Source organism: Carcharhinus amblyrhynchos, chromosome 6 (genome assembly GCF_965287045.1).
Source record: "Carcharhinus amblyrhynchos chromosome 6, sCarAmb.v2.hapA, whole genome shotgun sequence".
Lineage (NCBI taxonomy): Eukaryota > Metazoa > Chordata > Chondrichthyes > Carcharhiniformes > Carcharhinidae > Carcharhinus > Carcharhinus amblyrhynchos.
Window position 1 is genome coordinate 112,302,052 of NC_137329.1, and position 20,204 is coordinate 112,322,255.

The window sequence follows — 20,204 nt, forward strand, 5'->3', positions numbered from 1 at the left end:
CCCCTTCTCCCCATATCTCTTGATCCCTTTAGCCCCAAAAGATATATCTAATTTCTTCTTGAAATCACACATTTTGGCCTCAAATACTTTCTGTGATTGTGAATCCCACACATTCATCATTCTCTAGGTGAAGAAATTTCTCAGTTTTAAAAGGTTTACCTCTTATCCTCAAACTATAACCCCTAGTTCTGGACTCCTTCACCATTGAGGACATTCTTTCTGAATCTACCGTGTCTAATCCTGTTAGAATTTTATAAGTTTCTATGAGATCCCCCTCACCTTTCTAAACTCCAGTGAATATAATGCTAACCATCTTAGTCTCTCCTCATATGACAGACCTGTCATCCCAGAATCAGCCTAGTAAAGCTTGGCTGTACTCCCTCTACAGATTGACTCCATTCCCATTGGCGTTTAGAAGAATGAGAGGTGATCTTTCTGAAACATGTAATATTCTGAAGGGAAGTGACAGGGTAGATGCAGTAAGGATGCTTCCCTTTTAAATACAAGGGTCTCCCATTTAAAACAGAGATGAGGAGGATTTTCTTTCCCTCAGGAGGTCATTAATCCATGGAATTCTCTTCCTCAGAGCACATTGGAGGTTAAATGAGGTAGATGTTTAATCGACACAGGAGTCGGTAATTATGGGGACAGGCAGGAAAGGGGTGTTGGGACCACATTCAGAACAACCATTATCTTATTGAAAGGCAGAGTAGACTTGAGGGGCCAAATGGCCTACTGCTGGCCATAGGAAGGATATGATTGTAGTAGAGGGGGTACAGAGGAGATTCACCAGGCTGATGCCTGGGATGGAGCATTTGAGCTATAAGGAGAGACTAGATAGGCTTGGATTGAACAAAGAACAAAGAACAAAATCAGCCCGGGAAACAGGCCCTTCGGCCCAACGAGCCCGCGCCGCCATCCCAACACCACCAGTCCCCCTCTCCACCTACGACCCCTGTCTAATGTTTTATGGCCATCCAGATTGAGGGAAACTGATTTAGGGACAATTTATTCCTGCCAATCAGCCTAACAGCACATCTTTGGGGTGTGGGAGGAAACCGGAGCACCCGGAGAAAACCCACGCAAGCACGGGGAGAATGCGCAAACTCCCACAGACACCGGCCCAAATCCATGTGTCTGCACAGCAATCAGCGATAGTCACTGAGCTGTCGTCTTGCCCAGTATCTTGTCCAGTTTAGGCACAGACTAACGACATGAAGCACTAGGCCAATCTCGAACAACCAAGAGCAGCCCCAGTACGACCCATCGCGTGTATGCCCCTCGTTGGACACGAGGTGGACCGACTTAAAACCTGTGAATGAAAAGAGAAAAACATTATTATCATACCATTATTTACATTACCAGGGATGCCCCAATGCTAATGACCCTTATTTAAAACAATCTTCTATATCCACCCATCTCCAACCCAGTCATGTGCCTGTCTAAGTTACTCTTAAATGACTCTAGCTTGTTTGCCTCCACCACCTTACTTAGCAGAGCATTCCATACCCCCACTACCCTCTGTGTGAAAAACCTCCCTCTAATATCTGTGTTGTACCTCTCCCCCCTCACCTTAAGTCCATGGCCCCTTGTCCTATGTGTCTCTATCATAGGAAATAGCTTATCTCTGTTTACTCTATCTATACCCTTCATAATCTTATATACCTCTATTAGATCCCCCCTCAGTCGGCATCTTTCAAGGGAAAAGAGCCCCAATTTCTTCAATCTTTCCTCATACCCAAGTCCTTCCATACCAGGCAACATCCTGGTAAACCTCCTCTGCACTCTCTCCAGAGTCTCCACGTCCTTCCGGTAGTAAGGCAACCAGAACTGGACGCAGTACTCCAAATGCGGCCTAACCAACGTTCTGTACAACTGCAACATTGGACTCCAGCTCTTATATTCTATACCCCTTCCTATAAAGGCTAACATACCATAGGCTTTCTTCACCACACTCTCCACTTGCACTGCCACCTTCAAAGACTTGTGCACTTGCACCCCCAGGTCTCGCTGCGATTCTATACTCCTTACAGGCTTACCCTTTACCATATAACTCCCCCCTACATTATTCCGGCCAAAATGCATCACCTCACATTTATCCGGATTAAACTCCATTTGCCATGTATCTGCCCAATCAACCAGCCTATCAATATCCCGCTGTATTGCCCGACACTGCTCCTCACTGCCCGCCAATCCAGCCATCTTGGTGTCATCAGCAAATTTGCTGATCACACCACCTACTCCCTCCTCCAAATCATTTATATACACTACAAAGAGAAGAGGTCCCAGTACTGAGCCCTGCGGCACACCACTAGTGACAGACCTCCAGCTAGAAAAAGACCCCTCCACTACTACTCTCTGACTCCTCTTTGCAAGCCGGTTCTCTACCCATCTAGATACCTGACCCCATATCCCATGAGCTTTAATCTTCTGTACCAACCTACCATGAGGGACTTTGTCAAACGCCTTACTGAAATCCATATAGACGACATCAACGGCTCATCCTTCGTCGACCATTTTTGTCACCTCCTTGTTTTGTTTAGAGCAGAGAAGGCTGAGAGGGGACATGTTTGAGGCGTGTAATATGAGGGGTATGGACAGGGTGAATAGGGAGCAGCTGTTCCCCTTGGCTGAGGGGGTCAATCATGAGGGGGCATAGCTTTAAGGTGAGGGGCAGGACATTCAGGGGGATTGGGGAAAACATTAGTTTCACTCAGAGTGTGATGAGAATCTGAAATGCATTGCCTGGGAAAATAATAGAAGCTTAAAACCTTTACAAAGTATTTGGAAGAGCATTTGAAATATAATAACATTTGAGGAAATTGTAATTATTACCTCTAGAGGTGCAGACTCGATGGGCCGAAGGGCCTCTTCTGTGCTGTATGAATTTTCCTGCCTCCACCACCCACCCCCCCCCCACCACCCCGGGAATCATAGCTGGGATGGACCATGCCAAGATCCATTGACCTCAGATGGGAATTTCCAGCACTGGGGCGTGCGCAGCTGGAAAATCCCACCCTATAACTCTATAATTCCTGTGTTCCTGTTCTCAAAGACATGAGGGGAACTTAAAGCCACCACCTGCTGACTCAATTCTGCCGATGATTGAAGCTGGTATAACTTTGAAAATTATTGCTAGGATTTAACAAGCAGAACAGAAGGTTTGAGGACCGTCCACAAATAACACTTCGAGCGTTCAGTGAATTCAATCGCTATTTTTAAAAATAATCAACTTCCAACTTTTTTTCAGCACTTTCTGTGGACAACAAAGTCTCTCACTGCAGTAAGGGGAAAAATCATTTGGAGACAACCCCTTACATCAGTCGAAGGGTTTTCCTGCCAATGCATTCTGCTAATCTGATATCCTGTGGGTTGAAATATATGCGTTTGTTTTGTCATATTAGTCAAGAGACACACCACACCCCTAATCAAATCTGTGTGGAAAAGCAGATAAGTTCAAATGGACTGAGAGCAAATACAGGGCAGAAAACTTGAAGGACCCAGTAGAACTTATCTAAACTCCAGTGAGTATAATCTTAACTGACCTAGCTCTCCTCATATGACAGACCTGCCATCCCAGGAATCTATCTGGTAAACCTTCTGTATTCCCTGTCTAGATTGAACGGTGGCGCAGTGATTAGCACTGCTGCCTCACAGTGCCAGGGACCTGGGTTCAATTCCCGGCTTGGGTCACTGTCTGTGTGGAGTTTGTACATTCTCCCCAGGTCTGCATGGGTTCACTCCAGGTGCTTTGGTTTCCCCCCACTGTCCAAAGATGTGTTGGTTAGGTTAAGTGGCCATGCTAAATTGACCCTAGTGTCAAGGGGATTAGCAAGGTAAGTATGTGGGGTTATAAGAATAGGGCCAGGATTGTGGTCTGTGTAGACTCAATGGGTCGAATGGCCTCCTTCTTCTATAATAACTTGATCAGAAATGAGTTTTGTTGGTCCTCAACTCAGATTTTCATTCTTCTTTTCAAATGCCAAAATGGATATTTGCAAGTGAACTTGAGCTGTGAACATTTGGTTTGAATTTTTTGAAATTGGATTGATTGTGATCTAGATTTGTTTCATATTTGTTCATTCCTAGTAGTTATGTGCCTATATATTGAGATCAACATCTACCGTACACCCTTAGCATTAGAAAGTAGTCTTAACCTCTGTAAAGGCACTTTTACAGAGGTTAAGCAAAAATAGACACTAAGCCTAGGTCAAAAAGATATACTCTAAGGAGTAACTAATGTGGTAGAGGTGAGTGGCAAAATTGAAGGGTTCGGGGTAAGTACTTCAGAATATGTGGGTCTAAGATGCTGATGACATGGAAGCCAAAGTAGAAGTAAGTAGTGAAGGTGATGCATAAGACACTGAGAGGAACAGGAGGCTTTGGAAGTGCGGGCATAATGCTGGAGAAAGTTACAGACGCATAAGGACCAAGGGCAAAGAGAGACTTAGGTACAAGAGCCCAAATTGTCACAGAGTCATGGACACTCCATGCCATAACAAATATAGCTCCAGATTCTGGATCCCAAAGAACCACCCCATTTCCAACAAATCCTGTTTCCATTGGGGCACGTCAAGGGGGCTGGAAATCATTCACACAGCCAAACCCAGCAGGGCAATTTTAATCCAGTGCTGCGATCAAACAGACCCCATTTGTTCTGGAGAAAGGTCTGTTTCCTTCAGTGTGTGACTTCCGATTATTTTTGGAGCAGTTGTGAATGTGCATAAAAAATGGATAAAGATATATGTAACAGTCAAGCTTTCAAGTTATTTAAATCCCCTGCCCTTTAAATTTGAACAAAGTCTGCTGTGTCGTTGAGTTGAAATAAGTCGATGTTTGCAATTTCAATAGCTGTTTGTTGACATAAGCTTTCATTAGAGTATCATTACTGCATGACTGCTTCCATAATTTATCATTAGCACGGTGGGGGGGGGGGGGGGGGCGTGCGGAGAGAGCTGGCGGTCACAGTTTGACTGACAGTTCCAAGAGGTTCTTAAGGGATTAGCTGTCATTGATGTTGGGTTATGAATGTAAATGTTTGTTTTTATTAATTATTCTGACACAGGGCCTGCAAGACGGTTTTATAAATCTTTAAAGACGTGTTTTTGATGACAACGTTTTAAAATAAAACTGAAACTTAAGATAGCTTTATCTTTCAAGAGGATAAGGAGGACAAAGATATTTTTCTGATGTTGACTCGTTGTGGTTTAAGCCAGCAGAGAAATAGAATTCTCTCAGCTCCTTCATTGAAGACAACCCCCACTGGTGGAGATGTTCTCGAGGGCAGAATTGGAGCTGCACAGATATTGCAGAGGATTGTAAGACTGGAGATTACAGAAATAGAGAGGGAAGAGACCATGGAGGAATTTGAAAACAAGGATGATGATGTATTAACCAAATTTCATTACAACTCAGTTTTATACGAGGGCGGAGGAACAATAAGTTGTCGTTCTTACTCCTCATTGAAATGCATTGACCACTGCAGGAGAAAGGGTCTCAGCCTCGGGCATGATCAGGTTAAACCATGATATTCCTCACAATCAAACCTCCACCAGGCACACATCTTAATATGCCCACAGATGAAGTATGTGTACTTGGAATTGTCTAAGACATGAGGGGCAGGATTTTCCATCTGTGCTTGCCCCAAAACCAAAAAAAATCCTGCCCGAGGCCTTCGGACCTTTCTGTGGTCCGCCCCTACGATTCCAGTGGCAGATGGGACGGGAAAATTCGTCCCAAGGGGTTTGAGGGACGGCATCCCAAAATGATCGGTCACTTTCAGGAAAGCAGGGAAAAAAAAATTGAAGAGGAAAGAAGGACACAGCTCTTGGGTAGAGTCACAAGCCTGCTCACACTCATTTAGATGTCAAATTCCTTTATCCTGTGTTTTATTTTAAAGGAAAGGCGTGTTTTATCCAGAGACTTTAATTTCCTCTGTACATCTAAAAGCACTTCACCATCAGTGAATTACTTTCTGAAGTGTAGCTGTTGTTGCTTTCACAGGCAACTGCGACAGCCAAATTGCAAGTATAATTCAATCATACAGCACCTTCTCTGGCTATCTGGCCCACCATGCCTGTGTCTGCTCTTTCAGAGAGCTAACACGTTGGGGGTGATTCTCCCAAATAAGTTCTAAGTGCTGAATTCGCCGGAAAACTGGTGTAATTCACGATTGTGTTTTGAGCGGGAGTTCACACTAGAATCTCCCACACTCTGAGCAATGCAGAGATCACAGTCGTGAATATCATTAAAAGCTCGGGGGTGGGGCCTATTCACTCTGGAGTCTAATAGTTCCGGAAATCTGCGCGTGCTCAGCGGCCCCAAACTATCAGCCTGCAGTTTGCCGGCCAGCAATCGAGGTGGCCAGCCCGGGACACTTGGAGTGCTGCCCCTTCAGCCACACCCCTGCCCCCACAAGCATTCCAGGGCTAGCTCCGGCCACCTCCCCATCCCAAAGCGCCCAATCTCCAGCCCCAAACCCCCAGCAGTAACAATCCCTGCTCTCTCATCTGATTCTGCGCCCCCCGCCCCACAGGAGGCAGACCACACACCCTGCAAACATCCCCAGCCCCCGGCAGACCTCCCCCCCCCCAATCACCGGCAGACCACCCCCCCCCCCCCCCCCCCCCCCCCCCCCCCGGAAAGGAGGCAGACCCAGCCGGCAAACGAACCTTCCCGCCAGTCCGCCCCAATCATTGGCCTCCCTCCAGACCCGATAGATCCCAGTGGCAGAGTGGCAGTGGGACCCCCCCCCCCCACCCCCCCCCCAATTGCCCCCTAGGCCCCACCCACGGCAGGTACTGCTCCCTTGGCACTGCACCATGCCTGGTGGGCAGTGCCAAAATGCTCCCCTGGCATAGGCACTTTGCCCCTTGTGTGGTGCCAGAGTGTCCATGCCCAGAGGGCACCACCACTCCCCTCCCTCCCCCCCCCCCCACCCCCCGGGGGTCTCCAAATTTCTCCAGCAGGGTGGGCCCGTTAGTCCCACGAGGGTGGAGAGCGAGTCTGAACCCCTCCGGAGTGAAAGTACACTGATGCTAGCCGGCCCAGAGGTTTTATTCCTGGGCCCACTAATGACATTAAAATAAGATCAAAAATAGATTAAAATCACCTATCTGCTGTTCCCACCAGTTTCCAGCGTGGTCCTGACCGCACTGGGTATCCGGCGCTTGGAGATGCGCGGGCCTCGGGAACGCAAGGGCAAATCCCGCAAATCGACCCACATGTGATTCTCCAGGGCCGACGCACATTGGGATGGGAGAATCAGCCCCATTAATCCCACTCTTTCACCTTAGCTGTGCAATACTTTCATCTTAAAGTATCTACCTAATAGCATAAAATCCCAACAAGAACAGCAACTTGTACTGCTATAGAGTTTTAAAACAATAAAATCTCCCAAGGCGCTTACAGGAGTGTTTTTATTTAATTATTTCATGAGCTGTGGGTGTTGTTGGCTGAACCAGCATTTATTGCCCATCCCTAACTTCCCTTGATAGGCTAGTTAAGGATCATTGATCTGGAATCACTGTAGGTCAAGTAAGGGTGGCAGATTTCCTTCCCTAAAGGATATTTGTCAACCAGGTGGGTTTTTACTACAATCAACAATGGTTCCATGGTCATCAGTAGACTATTAATTCCAGATTTTTATGGTGTTCAAATTTAAGTATCTGCCATGGTGGGATTTGAACCCAGATCCCCAGAGCATTACCCTGGGTCTTATGGATTACTGGCCCAGTGACAATACCACTGTGGCACTGCCTCCTCTAAGGTGAAAGAGTAAATGTTTACATACAGCTGAAGTGATAATAGGGCAGATAGAATTGGTCAAAAAGGTAGGTTTAAAGGGTGACTTAAAGAAAGAAAGTGAGGCAGAGAGGTTTAGAGAAGGAATTCCAGGGTTTTTGGTCTAGTCAGCTGAAGGCATGGCCAACAATGGTGGAACAATTAAAACCAGCCATGCTCAATTGGCCAGAATTAAATGAGCACAGATAACTCAGAGGGTTATGGGGCTGGAAGGGGATTGCAGAGATAGGGAGAGAGGAGACCCTGAAGGGATTTGAAAATGAGGTTGACAATTTTAAGATTAGGGCATGGCTTAACAAGTAGCTAATGTAGGTCAGGGAACATAATAGGCAAACAGGACATTGGAAAAATGCCCTGTTCTTTGAAAAGGTGCCATGAAATATTTTGCACCCACCTGGATTGGTGCAGAGGGCCTCATCAGGTGGGTCCAATGTTAAAATGGCATCAATAATAGTGCAGCATTCCCTTAGTTCTGGACTAGAATCATAGAATCCCTACAGTGCAGAAAGAGGCCATTTGGCTGGTCAAGTCTGCACTGACTCTCTGAAACAGCATCCCATCCACACCCTTCCCTCTATCCCCGTAAACCCATGCATTTACCATGGCTAATTCACCTAGCTACATATCATTAGACACTGCAGGAAAATTTGGCACGGCCAATCCCCCTAACCTGCACATCTTTGTATGATGGGAGGAACTGGAGCAGCCAGAGGAAACCCATGCAGACAAGGAGAAAACATGCAAACTCCACACAGATGGTCACCCCAGGCCATAATTGAGTCCAGGTCCCCGGCAGGGGTGGTAGCCGCTGTGCCACCCAAAATTAGCCTCGATTGTATTCTCAAGGTCTGTAGAGGAATCTGAACCCACAAAGCTTAGATTTAGAGGCTTGAGTGTTGTCCCTAAGCCACGCTAATTTCATACAAGATATTTCCAAGAGTAAACACTCCTAACAATGCATTTTAGATTGGACAGATTTGAAGGAGTTATAAATAGCTTACTGAAGCGTAGCTAGTGTTGTATGAGACAATCAGTAGGATATGTTTGTATGAATAGGTTTAGTACATTGTCCACCCAGCTTTGAATGTTGATAATTTAGTTGGTACGGGATCAAGAAAAACACCCTTGATACAGTTAAAAGCTCTGACAATCAAATAGCTCCTTTATCTCTGTGTCTCAGAAGGGGTTGATTGTCTTAGTGATCCGACAATGATGGATTTGGTCTGTACTTTTGGAAATATTAACAATAAAATCAAATCACAGTGAGAGGGAGGAGCATGAACCATTCACTTTGATTCCAGAAATGATAAAACAAATATATCACACAATGAATATACGTTATTCATTGAATGAAATTTAAGAAGATACTGAACACTGCTCTGTACTGGTGAGGTGAGAGACATGGGAAATGAAGGACTTTCATGAGTTTTGGAGAAACAGTCATCTGTTGGGCTATTACAAGGACAGGTATCATTGTCTTTTAATATCCATGTTTCTGTATAGCTCCAGTGCGTTAAACTCTGCTTCAACCTAAATGAGTTCAAATCTTAGAGAGCAAAGTGTACAACTCCTTCGGGATTGAGTTTAATTGTACTTGGTTAGTGAGGACTGTATCAAAGTTTGGTTCAGCTATTAATTAACTGAGTCATATATGTTTGGGTTGCATTTGTTCAATCTGTTCCCGATATGGTGTGAGAAACTGCTCTATCCATCACTCTATTCTGTCAAACAGTTTCATGTTGAAAAGGGTCAGAATTATTCACCTCACCTCTCTCCTGTTGGCCTGCTAGGTTTGGCAATCTCTGCAGCAAATCCTCTTACTGCCTGCTAAGCAGAACTGCACCTTCCTTGTATTAGTTGTACATGTTTAATTTTAATATCTCATAATATTCATGCATTAGGTACAATTTCCTTCATTGTTGTAGTGGGCCGTTATGCAAACCCCTTAGTGCAAAGTTATCCTCTGCCTAACAGGAAATCACTTTGAATTGTTTTTCTCCGTTCAACTGATTACTATTGACACCTATATAATTTTCCTAAGATTTCTGTGAGTGGTTTGGATATAATTAAATGTGGGTGTATGCTGATGAAGGAACTTATTGTGTAATTTGGAGAATAAGACCAGGTTCTCCTTTGGGTGTTTTATGTCAATTCAAATCTTTCTGTGCCCTAATAATGCTTCAAAAACAAGCAAATCAGTATTCATATACATCACAGCCAAAGTAAATAGTGCTTCCCATATCAACTCGAGTACAATTAGTTCCAGAATATACAATACTGAGCATCTCAAATAGTGCAAAGAAATCCAAGTAAACTAACACTAAACAGATCAATTTATTTATGTGATATTTTGACCAAGAGCTGTTAAATTGAATAATCACAAAAGGACAGAACATTTAGATGTACTCACTTAATTTAAAATGTAGTCCAGTCTAATCTAAGAAATACACCACTTTCTCAATGACTTGAGAAATATTGTTTTATGTTTATTTTAAAATGGAAATGGGAAGTTTCCCCAAAGGCCTACCAAATAAAGGCCCCACCCTAAGGTTCCTTTTCACTGGGATTGGCAGTCTGTGACGGGTAATAAAATATCAGTTCTGGTCGGGAATTTTAGATCCAGTGACTTGTCTTTGCTCCTTCACATCTGCTTGAATTTTTTTACTCTCGCACGACTTGTCCGTTCGATTTGTGTCATGACTCAGCAACCGAAGTGGTCTCTCCCACTGAAGGTAGGATGCCAGCTTTAAGAAAAACTATACTGGAGTCAAGGGGACACTAGCAGCTGCTGCAACAGCAACCACTGGGGAAGCTGATGTAGTGGGATTGTGTTAGCCTGATGGCCATGAGGAGCATATCAGACATGATCGAATGGCGGAGCAGACTGGATGGGCCAAATGGCCTAATTCTGCTCCTACATCTTATGAACTTGCGAACTATAGGACAAAAAAGTTCAAATTCTGATAGTAGTTCTCAATTTGCTGTTCCTGTCACAACAAAAATCCTAACATCCTCCTAGTTACTGCTAACAAAGTTTTGCCTTATTGTACTAAGATTGCGTAGTACTAGTGAAATGTAATATCAAAATAAAACACATCCCTTTAGGTTTGTTTTACCTTGTCCTAAGCAACTGATCTAATCACACTCAATGATGAGGTGTGGGTCACACTGTGTACATTCAAACCTTCCATTTTTTGCCACAGAAATGCGTTTTATACTGGCCAGAGAAGCGGGGCATATATGGGAAGGTTGAAGTTCTTGTAAACAGCGTCACTGAATGTGAACATTACATCATGCGGGACCTTACCCTGAAGGTAAAAATGGATGGACACACTAGTTAAGTGCCCAGAATTGGACTTCTGTTGATCTACAATTGAACTATCTATATTGTCATTAAATACAACGTTAACATTGTTCAGAGTTAATAAAATTGCTGCAATTGTTTAATTTTACATTGGTTTTGAATGTACTGTCGGCACCATAGTGCATTATTTAAGCATTCTTTTTAGTAAGCAGTACACATGATGTATCTATAAGGGCATCATTACATGAAAAGACCATTAAGCTCATTGAGATACACCCACCTGATACTCTAATTCCCAATCAAGCAACATTTTTGCATGAACCAAGTATATTTTTCTCTATCACCCTGCCTGACAGATTATCTTAAACGTTATTACAATTTCAGTGTAAGAAATCCTACTGGCTGTTTAGAATTTACTTTTCACTAATTTCATTGTAGGTTCCCATTGGGGTAATCTACAACTGTTAATGTTTTGTACCTAAATTTGTACAAATGGAACTTCTATAATCTTTCCTCGTAGCTTATTCCTTTAAATTTGAGAATGTGTCGTGTTGATTTTCCCTGCATTTTCACCAATGCATGCAAGAAACTTGCGCAACAGTGATGATTAAAATTGAACATTGTATTCCATGATACCTAAAGAATACACCCCAAAACTATAGCATAACCTGTATGAACTGTCTGGCTGTGTATCCCAATATTCCAGTTGTTTTTTTTATTATTTGACTAAAACATCTCAATATTAAAGGACTAATTCAAGCTCTTTCTAAAACTCCCCATGTTAACTCCATTCCATTGAATGTACTAAGTATGTTATAGATTTTATCTACACAATATACTTGTGTAGTATTTTTGGCATTAAATGTAAGTTGCTCAATGTCAAGAACTGTAGCTCTAAGTTGATACGGAATGGTATTTCTTTTATTATTGGAACCCTAGTGAAGAGCCAAGAGTGATAATGTAAGACATACCCAGTTTGAAAAGTAGAAAAGGTGTAGATCAGAAAGTACCAACCTTGAGTTTTATAAGTCTGGAGATGGTCGGAGAGATGGAAGACAGAGAAAAGCATTGGGCACCAGAACTTCGAGTTTTGGGAAAAGAATGGAGTAGAGAGGAGATAAGTTGAATGGAAGAATGAAGGGGAGTATCACCAAATTTAATAATATAAGTGCTTCTGTCTTAGCATGAAGGCAAGTCTCAAAACATCAAACATTACTGGTACAAGTCCTGGCCTGATCACAAGACCCCAGATAGTGCCCAGCCACTATTGCAACTCATGCTGAAAGTGGAGGAGACAAGGCAGAAGTCAGCAGGTCGAGGTCCTATCATTGTACACTGCAGGTAAAAAGTTTCATCATAATCCTCTTCTTTAGTCTGTGAAGAACTGTTTTATCTCCAGAGATGAAAATTGAAAATATTTTGAAGACATGTTTGCCAATAGACTGGACAACTGTAATTTAGAAATACAAAAGGAAGAAAGACTTGCATTTATGTAGCATTTGCCATGACCACCAGATATCTCCAAGTCCTTTACAGCAAATTAAGTACTTTGAAATGTATTGTAATGTTGGAAATGTGATAACCAAATTGCCACAGTTAACTTTCCCGAACTGGAAGATTGATAATGACCATGTTTTTTTGAAGCTGATTGAGAACATTGACCAGGATATCAGGTTATAACTCCCCTGCTGTTCTTTAAAGGAGTGCCGTCAGATCTTTTACATCAACCCAAGCAGGTGGATGGGGCTTCAGTTTAACATCCTGTCTGGAATTTTACTGCCGCACCCACCACAGAAATCAGAGTGGGTGAGGGGCAAACAATGGAGAAGTCCATTGACCTAAGGCGGGATTTTGTGGTTTTGGGATAAGCAAGACTGTAAAACCCACCCATCACCTCTGACAATACCGTACTTCCTCAGCACTCCACTGAACTGTCAGCCATGACTTTTGTGCTCACGCCCTAGAGTGAAATTTGAACCCAGTATCCTGTGACTCAACGATGAATGTGCTACCAATTAAGCCATGACTGACGTACACATTTAAGTAAACTATTGAAGCCTAACTATCTAAATATTACAAACCTAATGAGATATTTACTGTTTTTTAAAATAGTAGAATTATCAACCAGTTGAGTACTTTTTAAGTCTTCACTTACACCACAGGTGAGTCATGTTGCAAAGAATTTGTGAATGAGCCATGGTTGAGGTATGGTCTGAAATAGAGGTAATATTTTTAGATTTCTCCTTCCCCTGAGAGTCTGGTTTCTTGAACTGTAATTAATGAATCAGTTCTGGCTTTACTGTTCCATATCCCATTGCTTTGAATTTTCACATAATCAGTGGACAGACAGGTCAAAGGCGGACCTGGACATTTGCCCATTTAATTAACCTCCCTTCCTAATAAGTTACTCATCAAACTGACAAAACCTGTTGAAAGTTAGCCCAATCTTCAGTTCTCAAAATTATTTGTTTGTACCGTTCAGTCCAAATATTCAAAAAAAAGAAAAAAACTTTCATTTATATGGCACCTTTCATGAACATACAATATTCCAAAGCACTTTGCAGCCAATGAAATACAGACATTGGTGCAATCCAGGAAACAGCAGCCAATTTGTGCATAGCAAGTTCCCTCAAAGAGTAATGTGAAAATTATCAGGCTGGTTTGGTTTTTGTGATGTGACTGAGTTGAAAGATAGGGGTGGCACAGTGGTTAGCACTGCTGCCTCACAGCTCCAGGGACCTGAGTTTGATTCCTGACTTGGTTGACTATATGGAATTTGCACATTCTGCCCGTGTCCGTGTAGGTTTCCTCCAGGTGCTCCGGTTTCCTCCCATAGCCCAAAAATGAGTGGGTTAGGTTGATTGGCCATGCTGAATTGCCCTTTAGTGTCCCAGGATGTGTAGGTTAGAGGGATTAGTGGGGTAAATATGTGGGGTTGCGGTGATGGGGCCTCGTTGGGATTGTTTTTGGTGTGGACTCGATGGGCTGAATGGCACTGTAGGGGTTCTATGATTTATGCATGGCAAGTTTCCTCAAAGAATAATGTGAAAATTATCAGATGATTTGGTTTTTGTGATGTGAGCTGAGAGATAAATATATTCCAGGACTCCAAGGATAACTCCCTTGCTCCCCTTCAGGGTAATGTGAAAGAACAGATGCCAGGCCTCTGAAGGACAGCACCTCTGTCAGAGGTGCACCCCCTCAGTTCTTTTTTGGCATGCCAGCTTTGATTCTGAGCTCAATTCCTGGAGCGGGACTTGAACTCACAACCTTGCAGCTCAGAGGCAAGAGCACTGCCAGCTTTGCCACAGCTGACACAGGCAACTGAACAATAAAATGTAAATAATTCCCCACTTCTAAATGCTGGTCTGTTTTCTCAGATCTAAAACTAAAATTTACTGGAAGACTGACCCACATAATGTCATTTAGAATGCATAAACAATGAATACAATGAGTGGAAAATTATTGTACACAGTCACTTCATTTCTCTTTCAGTGCTGGGATCGGGAGAACAGGCTGTTTTATTGCTATCACCATTGGATGCCATCAGCTGAAAAACGAAGGAGTGGTTGACATACTAAGTATTGTTTGCCAACTACGAGTGGACAGGTAAGTGCTCATTTTTCCTCCCATTTACATACCAGGTTGATTCAGGAACAATTGTGATGGCGAGATAATGATAGATGGGAAAAGCGATTGTCATGAACAGAATGTCTTTGCTCCCTTACTGGCTGTAATCAGTATGTTTTGTATGGAAATACGTATGTTCTTTCTTACCCATGGAGTGTGTAATCCAATGAAATAATCAGCAGCAAGCTTTTGTGAGTTTAAAAGAAAGAAGATTATTCATTCTTACACACTTATCCCAGATTAATGCAACATCACATGCACATGCACACACTTCATACACCACAGCTGGAATTTTGCCACCTCGCCTTCCCCAGAATTGGGATAGGCGAGGCTCACAGAATGGAATTCTCTGTTGGCCTCGGGTGGGATTTTATGAACCTCACCCGAGTATGGTCGTAAAATCCCACTCCACATATGGTGACATGTGACACAATGGTTAGCATTGCTGCCTCACAGTACCAGGGACCCAGATTTGATTCCTATCTTGGGTCACTATCTGTGCAGACTCTGCATGTTCTCCTTGTGTCTGCATGGTTTTCCTCCAGGTGCTCTGGTTTTCACCCACAGTCCAAAAGACGTGCTGGTTGTACGCATTGGCTGTGCTAAATTCTCCCTTAGTGTACCTGAACAGGCACTGGAGTATGGCGACTGGGGGATTTTCACAGTAACTTCATTGCAGCGTTAATATAAGTCTACTTGTGACACTAATAAATAAACTTTAAACTTTTTACACACAAACACACACACACGCACACACACACACACACACACACGCGCGCGCAGATAAAAATAATGCACTTTTACACATTATAGTCAATTCAGTTTCTGATTTATGTTTCCGGTGTCCCATGTGGCAAACCAGTGAATTATTGAACAGTTCTGATGATTTAATGTTGAAATTAGGGTCTTGTAAGGTTTGCAAAGTTTCTTGTAGTTGAACATCTAGAAGGTTGATTCGCCAGTGCTGCTTGAACGCTTGTAGCTTGCCTTCATTGAACAGGGCTTCAAGCACTAACATTGGTAAATTATGTTACTGTTGTATAAAATGTTGGTTCGACCACATTTGGAATACTGGTCACCACACTACCAGAAGGACGTGGAGGCTTTGGAGAGAGTACAGAAAAGATTTACCAGGTTATTGCCTGGCATGGAGGGTATTAGCTACGAGGTGAGATTGTATAAACTGGGATTGTTCTGCCTGGAAAGATGGAAGCTGAGGGGCAACCTGATAGAAGTTTATGGAATTATAAGAAGTATGGATAGGGTGAGCAGTTGGAAGCTTTTCCCAGGACAGAAATGACAATTACAAGGGAGCACAAGTTCATGATAAGGAGGGAAAGGTTCAGTGGAGATGTTCAGGGAAGTTTTTTACACAGAGAGTGGTGGGGGCCTGGAATGTTCTGCCAAATGACGTGGTTGAGGTAGATATAGTAGCCACATTTAAGAATTATCTTGATAGACATATGAACAAAAGGGGAATAGAGGGACATAAGCAGTTGATCTAGATAGGACAACATGTTCAGCGCAGGCTTGGAGGGCCAAAGGGCCTGTTCCTGTGCTGTATTGTTCTTTGTTCTTATGAGAGCCGGAAGGGGTGGTGGATTTGGACAAAGAGAATGTAAATGAGCATGCGGAAGGCTGAGGAGGTGTTGAAAGTGTCCATTAAGTGACCAGAGTGTGTTAATGACAAAACAAAGGTACAGCTTGGTAAAAGACTGCTTTGAGGAATGTGGCAATTGGCCTGAAGAAAATGGGAGCGGCGGGGGTGGGGTTGTTGGGGGGGCGGGGGGGGCGCGGGGGGCAGGCATTTGGGGGAGGGTGAAAAGAGCAAAATTGATAAAATGGAGAATGAGATGAAATGAAATTAAATAAAGTAAGTGGAACCGGGGTGGAGGGGAGACTTCACACTCTGAAGTGGTTGAACTCAATGTTCAGACCAGAAGACTGTAAAATGCCCAATTGGAAAATGAAGTTCTGTTCTTCCAGTTTGCATTGGGGTTTGCTAGAACATTACAAAAGACCAAGGATGGACATGTAGGCAGGAGAGTAGGGTTAAATTGAAAGTTTAAATCTTTTCTGATTTTCTTTGCTCTTAGTTCGAATGAAGGGTCATCCAGCCTTGAAATGTTGGCTCTATTCTCTCCCCACAGATACTGTCAGACCTGCTGAGATTTTCCAGCATTTCCTGTTTGTATCATAAAAAGTTATTTGGGCAGTTCCAGAAGCTTCCATATGAATGAGAACAGTCCATGTTTAAAGTTATAAATAGGACATGCCTTTACTAGGCATGGCATTATTCAATACAATGACCCCAACGCAATATCAAATTGTTTCTTAATCGTTTTGTGCTCTGCCACTCTATGGGGACACAATTTCATGTCCGAGTTATTCTCTGTGTAAAGAGCAATTTCCTGAAATTGTATTAAATTTGACTTTCAATAGCTCCCAACCTGTTCTTTTCGTTCTACTTACACAATTTAATGTTTTCTGGATTTACATTTCTAGAACCAGAAATATAACTATTTCTATGTCACTAATTATTTTCTCTACTTCTAGAAGGTGGGCCTGTGTACTTGAACCAACAACAGACTTTCTATGGACTCGCAGTCCATCTCATCTCTAGCTTTCTCACTGTATTAAGATCACAATACCCTTCCCACTCCCTCAGTCAGTTTATCCTTTCGTCTACTCCTTTTCATTTGTCAAAGATGTAACAATATTACACATGCACCAGGTGCCAACACAGACGGCGGGATTTTCCAGTCCCACCAGTGCAGACTTTGACGGGAACATTTGGCCTCATCAAGTCTGCGCTGGCCACAATCCCACCCAGGCCCTATCCTCATAACCCCATTTACCCTAGCTAGTCCCCCTGACACTAAGGGGCAATTTAGCATGGTCAATCCACCTAACCTGCACAACTTTGGACTGTGGGAGGAAACCCACACAGACACAGGGAGAATTGCAAACTCCACATAGACAGTGACCCAAGACCGGGAATCGAACCTGGGTCCCTGGCGCTGTGAGGCAGCAGTGCTAATCACTGTGCCACCGTGCCACCCAAAGAGGAAACCCACACAGACATGAGGAGAGCATGCAGAGCCCACACAGAAACTCACCCAAGGCCAGAATTGAACCCGAGTCCCTGGCACTGTGAGGCAGCAGTGTTGGCACTGTGGTTAGCACTGCTGCCTCACAGTGCCAGCTGAGTGGTCAACTGGCTGTTCCGCCATGATGTCGATTCATCAACAATGGCTGCCAGTCTCACACTTCAGTGAATTCCGTTCTTTAGAGGGACTCCACCCCAATGAAGGAGTTGTGCACTTGAATTCCCTGGGTGTTATTTCAAAGCCAGTGAAATTTAAGCCCAGGGTTTCAGGCACTGCAGGAAATAAAATCTTGGTTCTGATGTTTATTGGATCAATTTTTATAAAGATATTCATCCTCCCCGAAACCCACACACTATTTGCTGTTTCCTTCAGTTCATTTTTCTATAACCGTTTAAGTCACGTTAAAAAATTAAATTTGCGATGCCCAGTGGGCACGGCTAGTGGCTTGAAACTTGAATTTGCATGCTCAGAAAAGGAATCTATGCCCAGGATTGAGTTGGATGCAATGATTTTTGCTTGTCATAACCCATTTTTACATTCTGCCACATCCTAATAAGATTGGCAAGGAATCTGACTGCCATTAGACATTGGCAAAAAAGGACACATGAATGAGAGTCATTTCAGATTAACCTTCCGAATTATGCCTCCCCCACCCCCCCACCGCTCCCCCCCCACCCCACCCCAGGATATTCCGACACATTCATGGTCCACTCTGTAAAATATGTATATTGACAGAAGTGTTAAACATTGCCTCATCTGAAGAGGTTATTTTGTGCATTGATTTCAGATGCATTTTACACCATATCCAATAATGTGATGTGTTATAAAATAGTCTTAATATTCAAATTTTCCAAACATATCAAATCTGATTTTCTAAACAGCATCATTTACATTCAGTTGATTGGCCATTCTAAATTGACCTAGTATCAGGGGGATTAGCACGGTAAATATGTGGGATTACAAGAATAGGGCCTGGGTGGGATTGTGGTCAGTACAGGCTCCATAGGCCAAATGGTCTCCTTCTGCACTGTAGGGATTCTATAAATCTATAAATGGAGAAAGGTCAGCACTGTGTTTTGACTTTTTTCTTTCCTAAAGAGGTGCTGGATGGGATTTTCCAGCCACGCTCGGCCCAGCACCGGAAAATCCCACCCAAGGTCAACGGACCTTTGCATGGTCCTGTCCCGCCCACTAAAATTCCTGTGGCAGGCAAGATGGGAAAATTTTGCCTACTGTATCTTTGCTTTCTGAGAAGTTTTTAGATGGACTAGTTCCAGAAGTATTCTTTTCCTGCCCTTCCTCCTCATTCTCCTTCCCACACAGTTGGAAAATTTGATGTTGAGGCTCAGGACAAAAAAACAACAGCTTGCATTTATATGGCACCTTCAATGTAATCCCAAGGTCATAACCTGCAGACATCCAGATATTCGTTCAGTAACGATACAGGGATTTAAGGAGCGCTCCTTGCCTGAAACCTTCAATGTGAAGTTCACAGCATGTTTAAGAAATGTTTCCTCTGCTTTGTTACTGGACAGCTGTGTAACCAGGATAAAAGTTCTGCCAATGTACGTCAACAGCATTGTTACATGGAATGATTAATCCCTTGAGAGCTGGATGTGGTTAATCTGCGCCTTTAACAAGCTCATTTACTAAACTTAATAGAATATTTGGAGGGGTGGTTAGAAAATACCCAGAAATTATAGTTACCCAATGTGCCATGACATGGAAATGATTGGAATGATCTCGGCCATATTGGACGATGGATAAGATGCTGGAGATCTTGGATATAGAGGTGTTTTATTCAATAAAATTATTAGAAAGTTTATTAGACATTCGACAAACCACAGGCCTTTGTGTCAGAGATTATGTTATGGGGTAGGGAGAATTCCTTGCCTTTATCTATAATGGAGATAAATTCATTAGAATGAATGTTTCTCTTAATTCATTCATGAGATGTGGGTGTCACTGGCTGGGTCAGCATTAATTACTCATCCCTGAGGGCAGTCGAGAGTCAACCACATTGCTGTGGCTCGGGAATCACATGTAGGCCAGACCAGATAAGGACAGCAGATTTCCTCCCCTAATGGACATTAGTGAACCTGATGGGTTTTTACGACAATTGACAATGGTTCTTTTAATTCCAGATTTTTTATTGAATTCAGATTTCACCATCTGCCATGGTAAGATTTGGACCCGGATCCTCAGAGCATTACCCTGGATTATTACTCCAGCAGTTGAACCCAGATTGAATTCTGTGCCATTGCATTCGAAACATTTACCATCCTATTTCAGATGGAAGTTGCATTTTAGTTTCAGTTGGGTCTAATCACTCTTAGGAAGCTTCTGTGTTAATTTCC

The 20,204-nt window shown here is 43.1% G+C and overlaps 1 protein-coding gene across 1 annotated transcript in view; it reads left to right on the plus strand.

The window, feature by feature from the left end:
• ptprr (protein tyrosine phosphatase receptor type R) overlaps window positions 1-20,204 on the plus strand; it is a 203,565-nt gene that overhangs the window by 160,591 nt on the left and 22,770 nt on the right. The window contains exons 11-13 of the mRNA XM_080191203.1: window positions 11,007-11,117; window positions 12,291-12,448; window positions 14,603-14,716. Coding sequence (XP_080047329.1) covers window positions 11,007-11,117; window positions 12,291-12,448; window positions 14,603-14,716 — 383 coding nt within the window. The remainder of the gene's footprint in view (window positions 1-11,006; window positions 11,118-12,290; window positions 12,449-14,602; window positions 14,717-20,204) is intronic.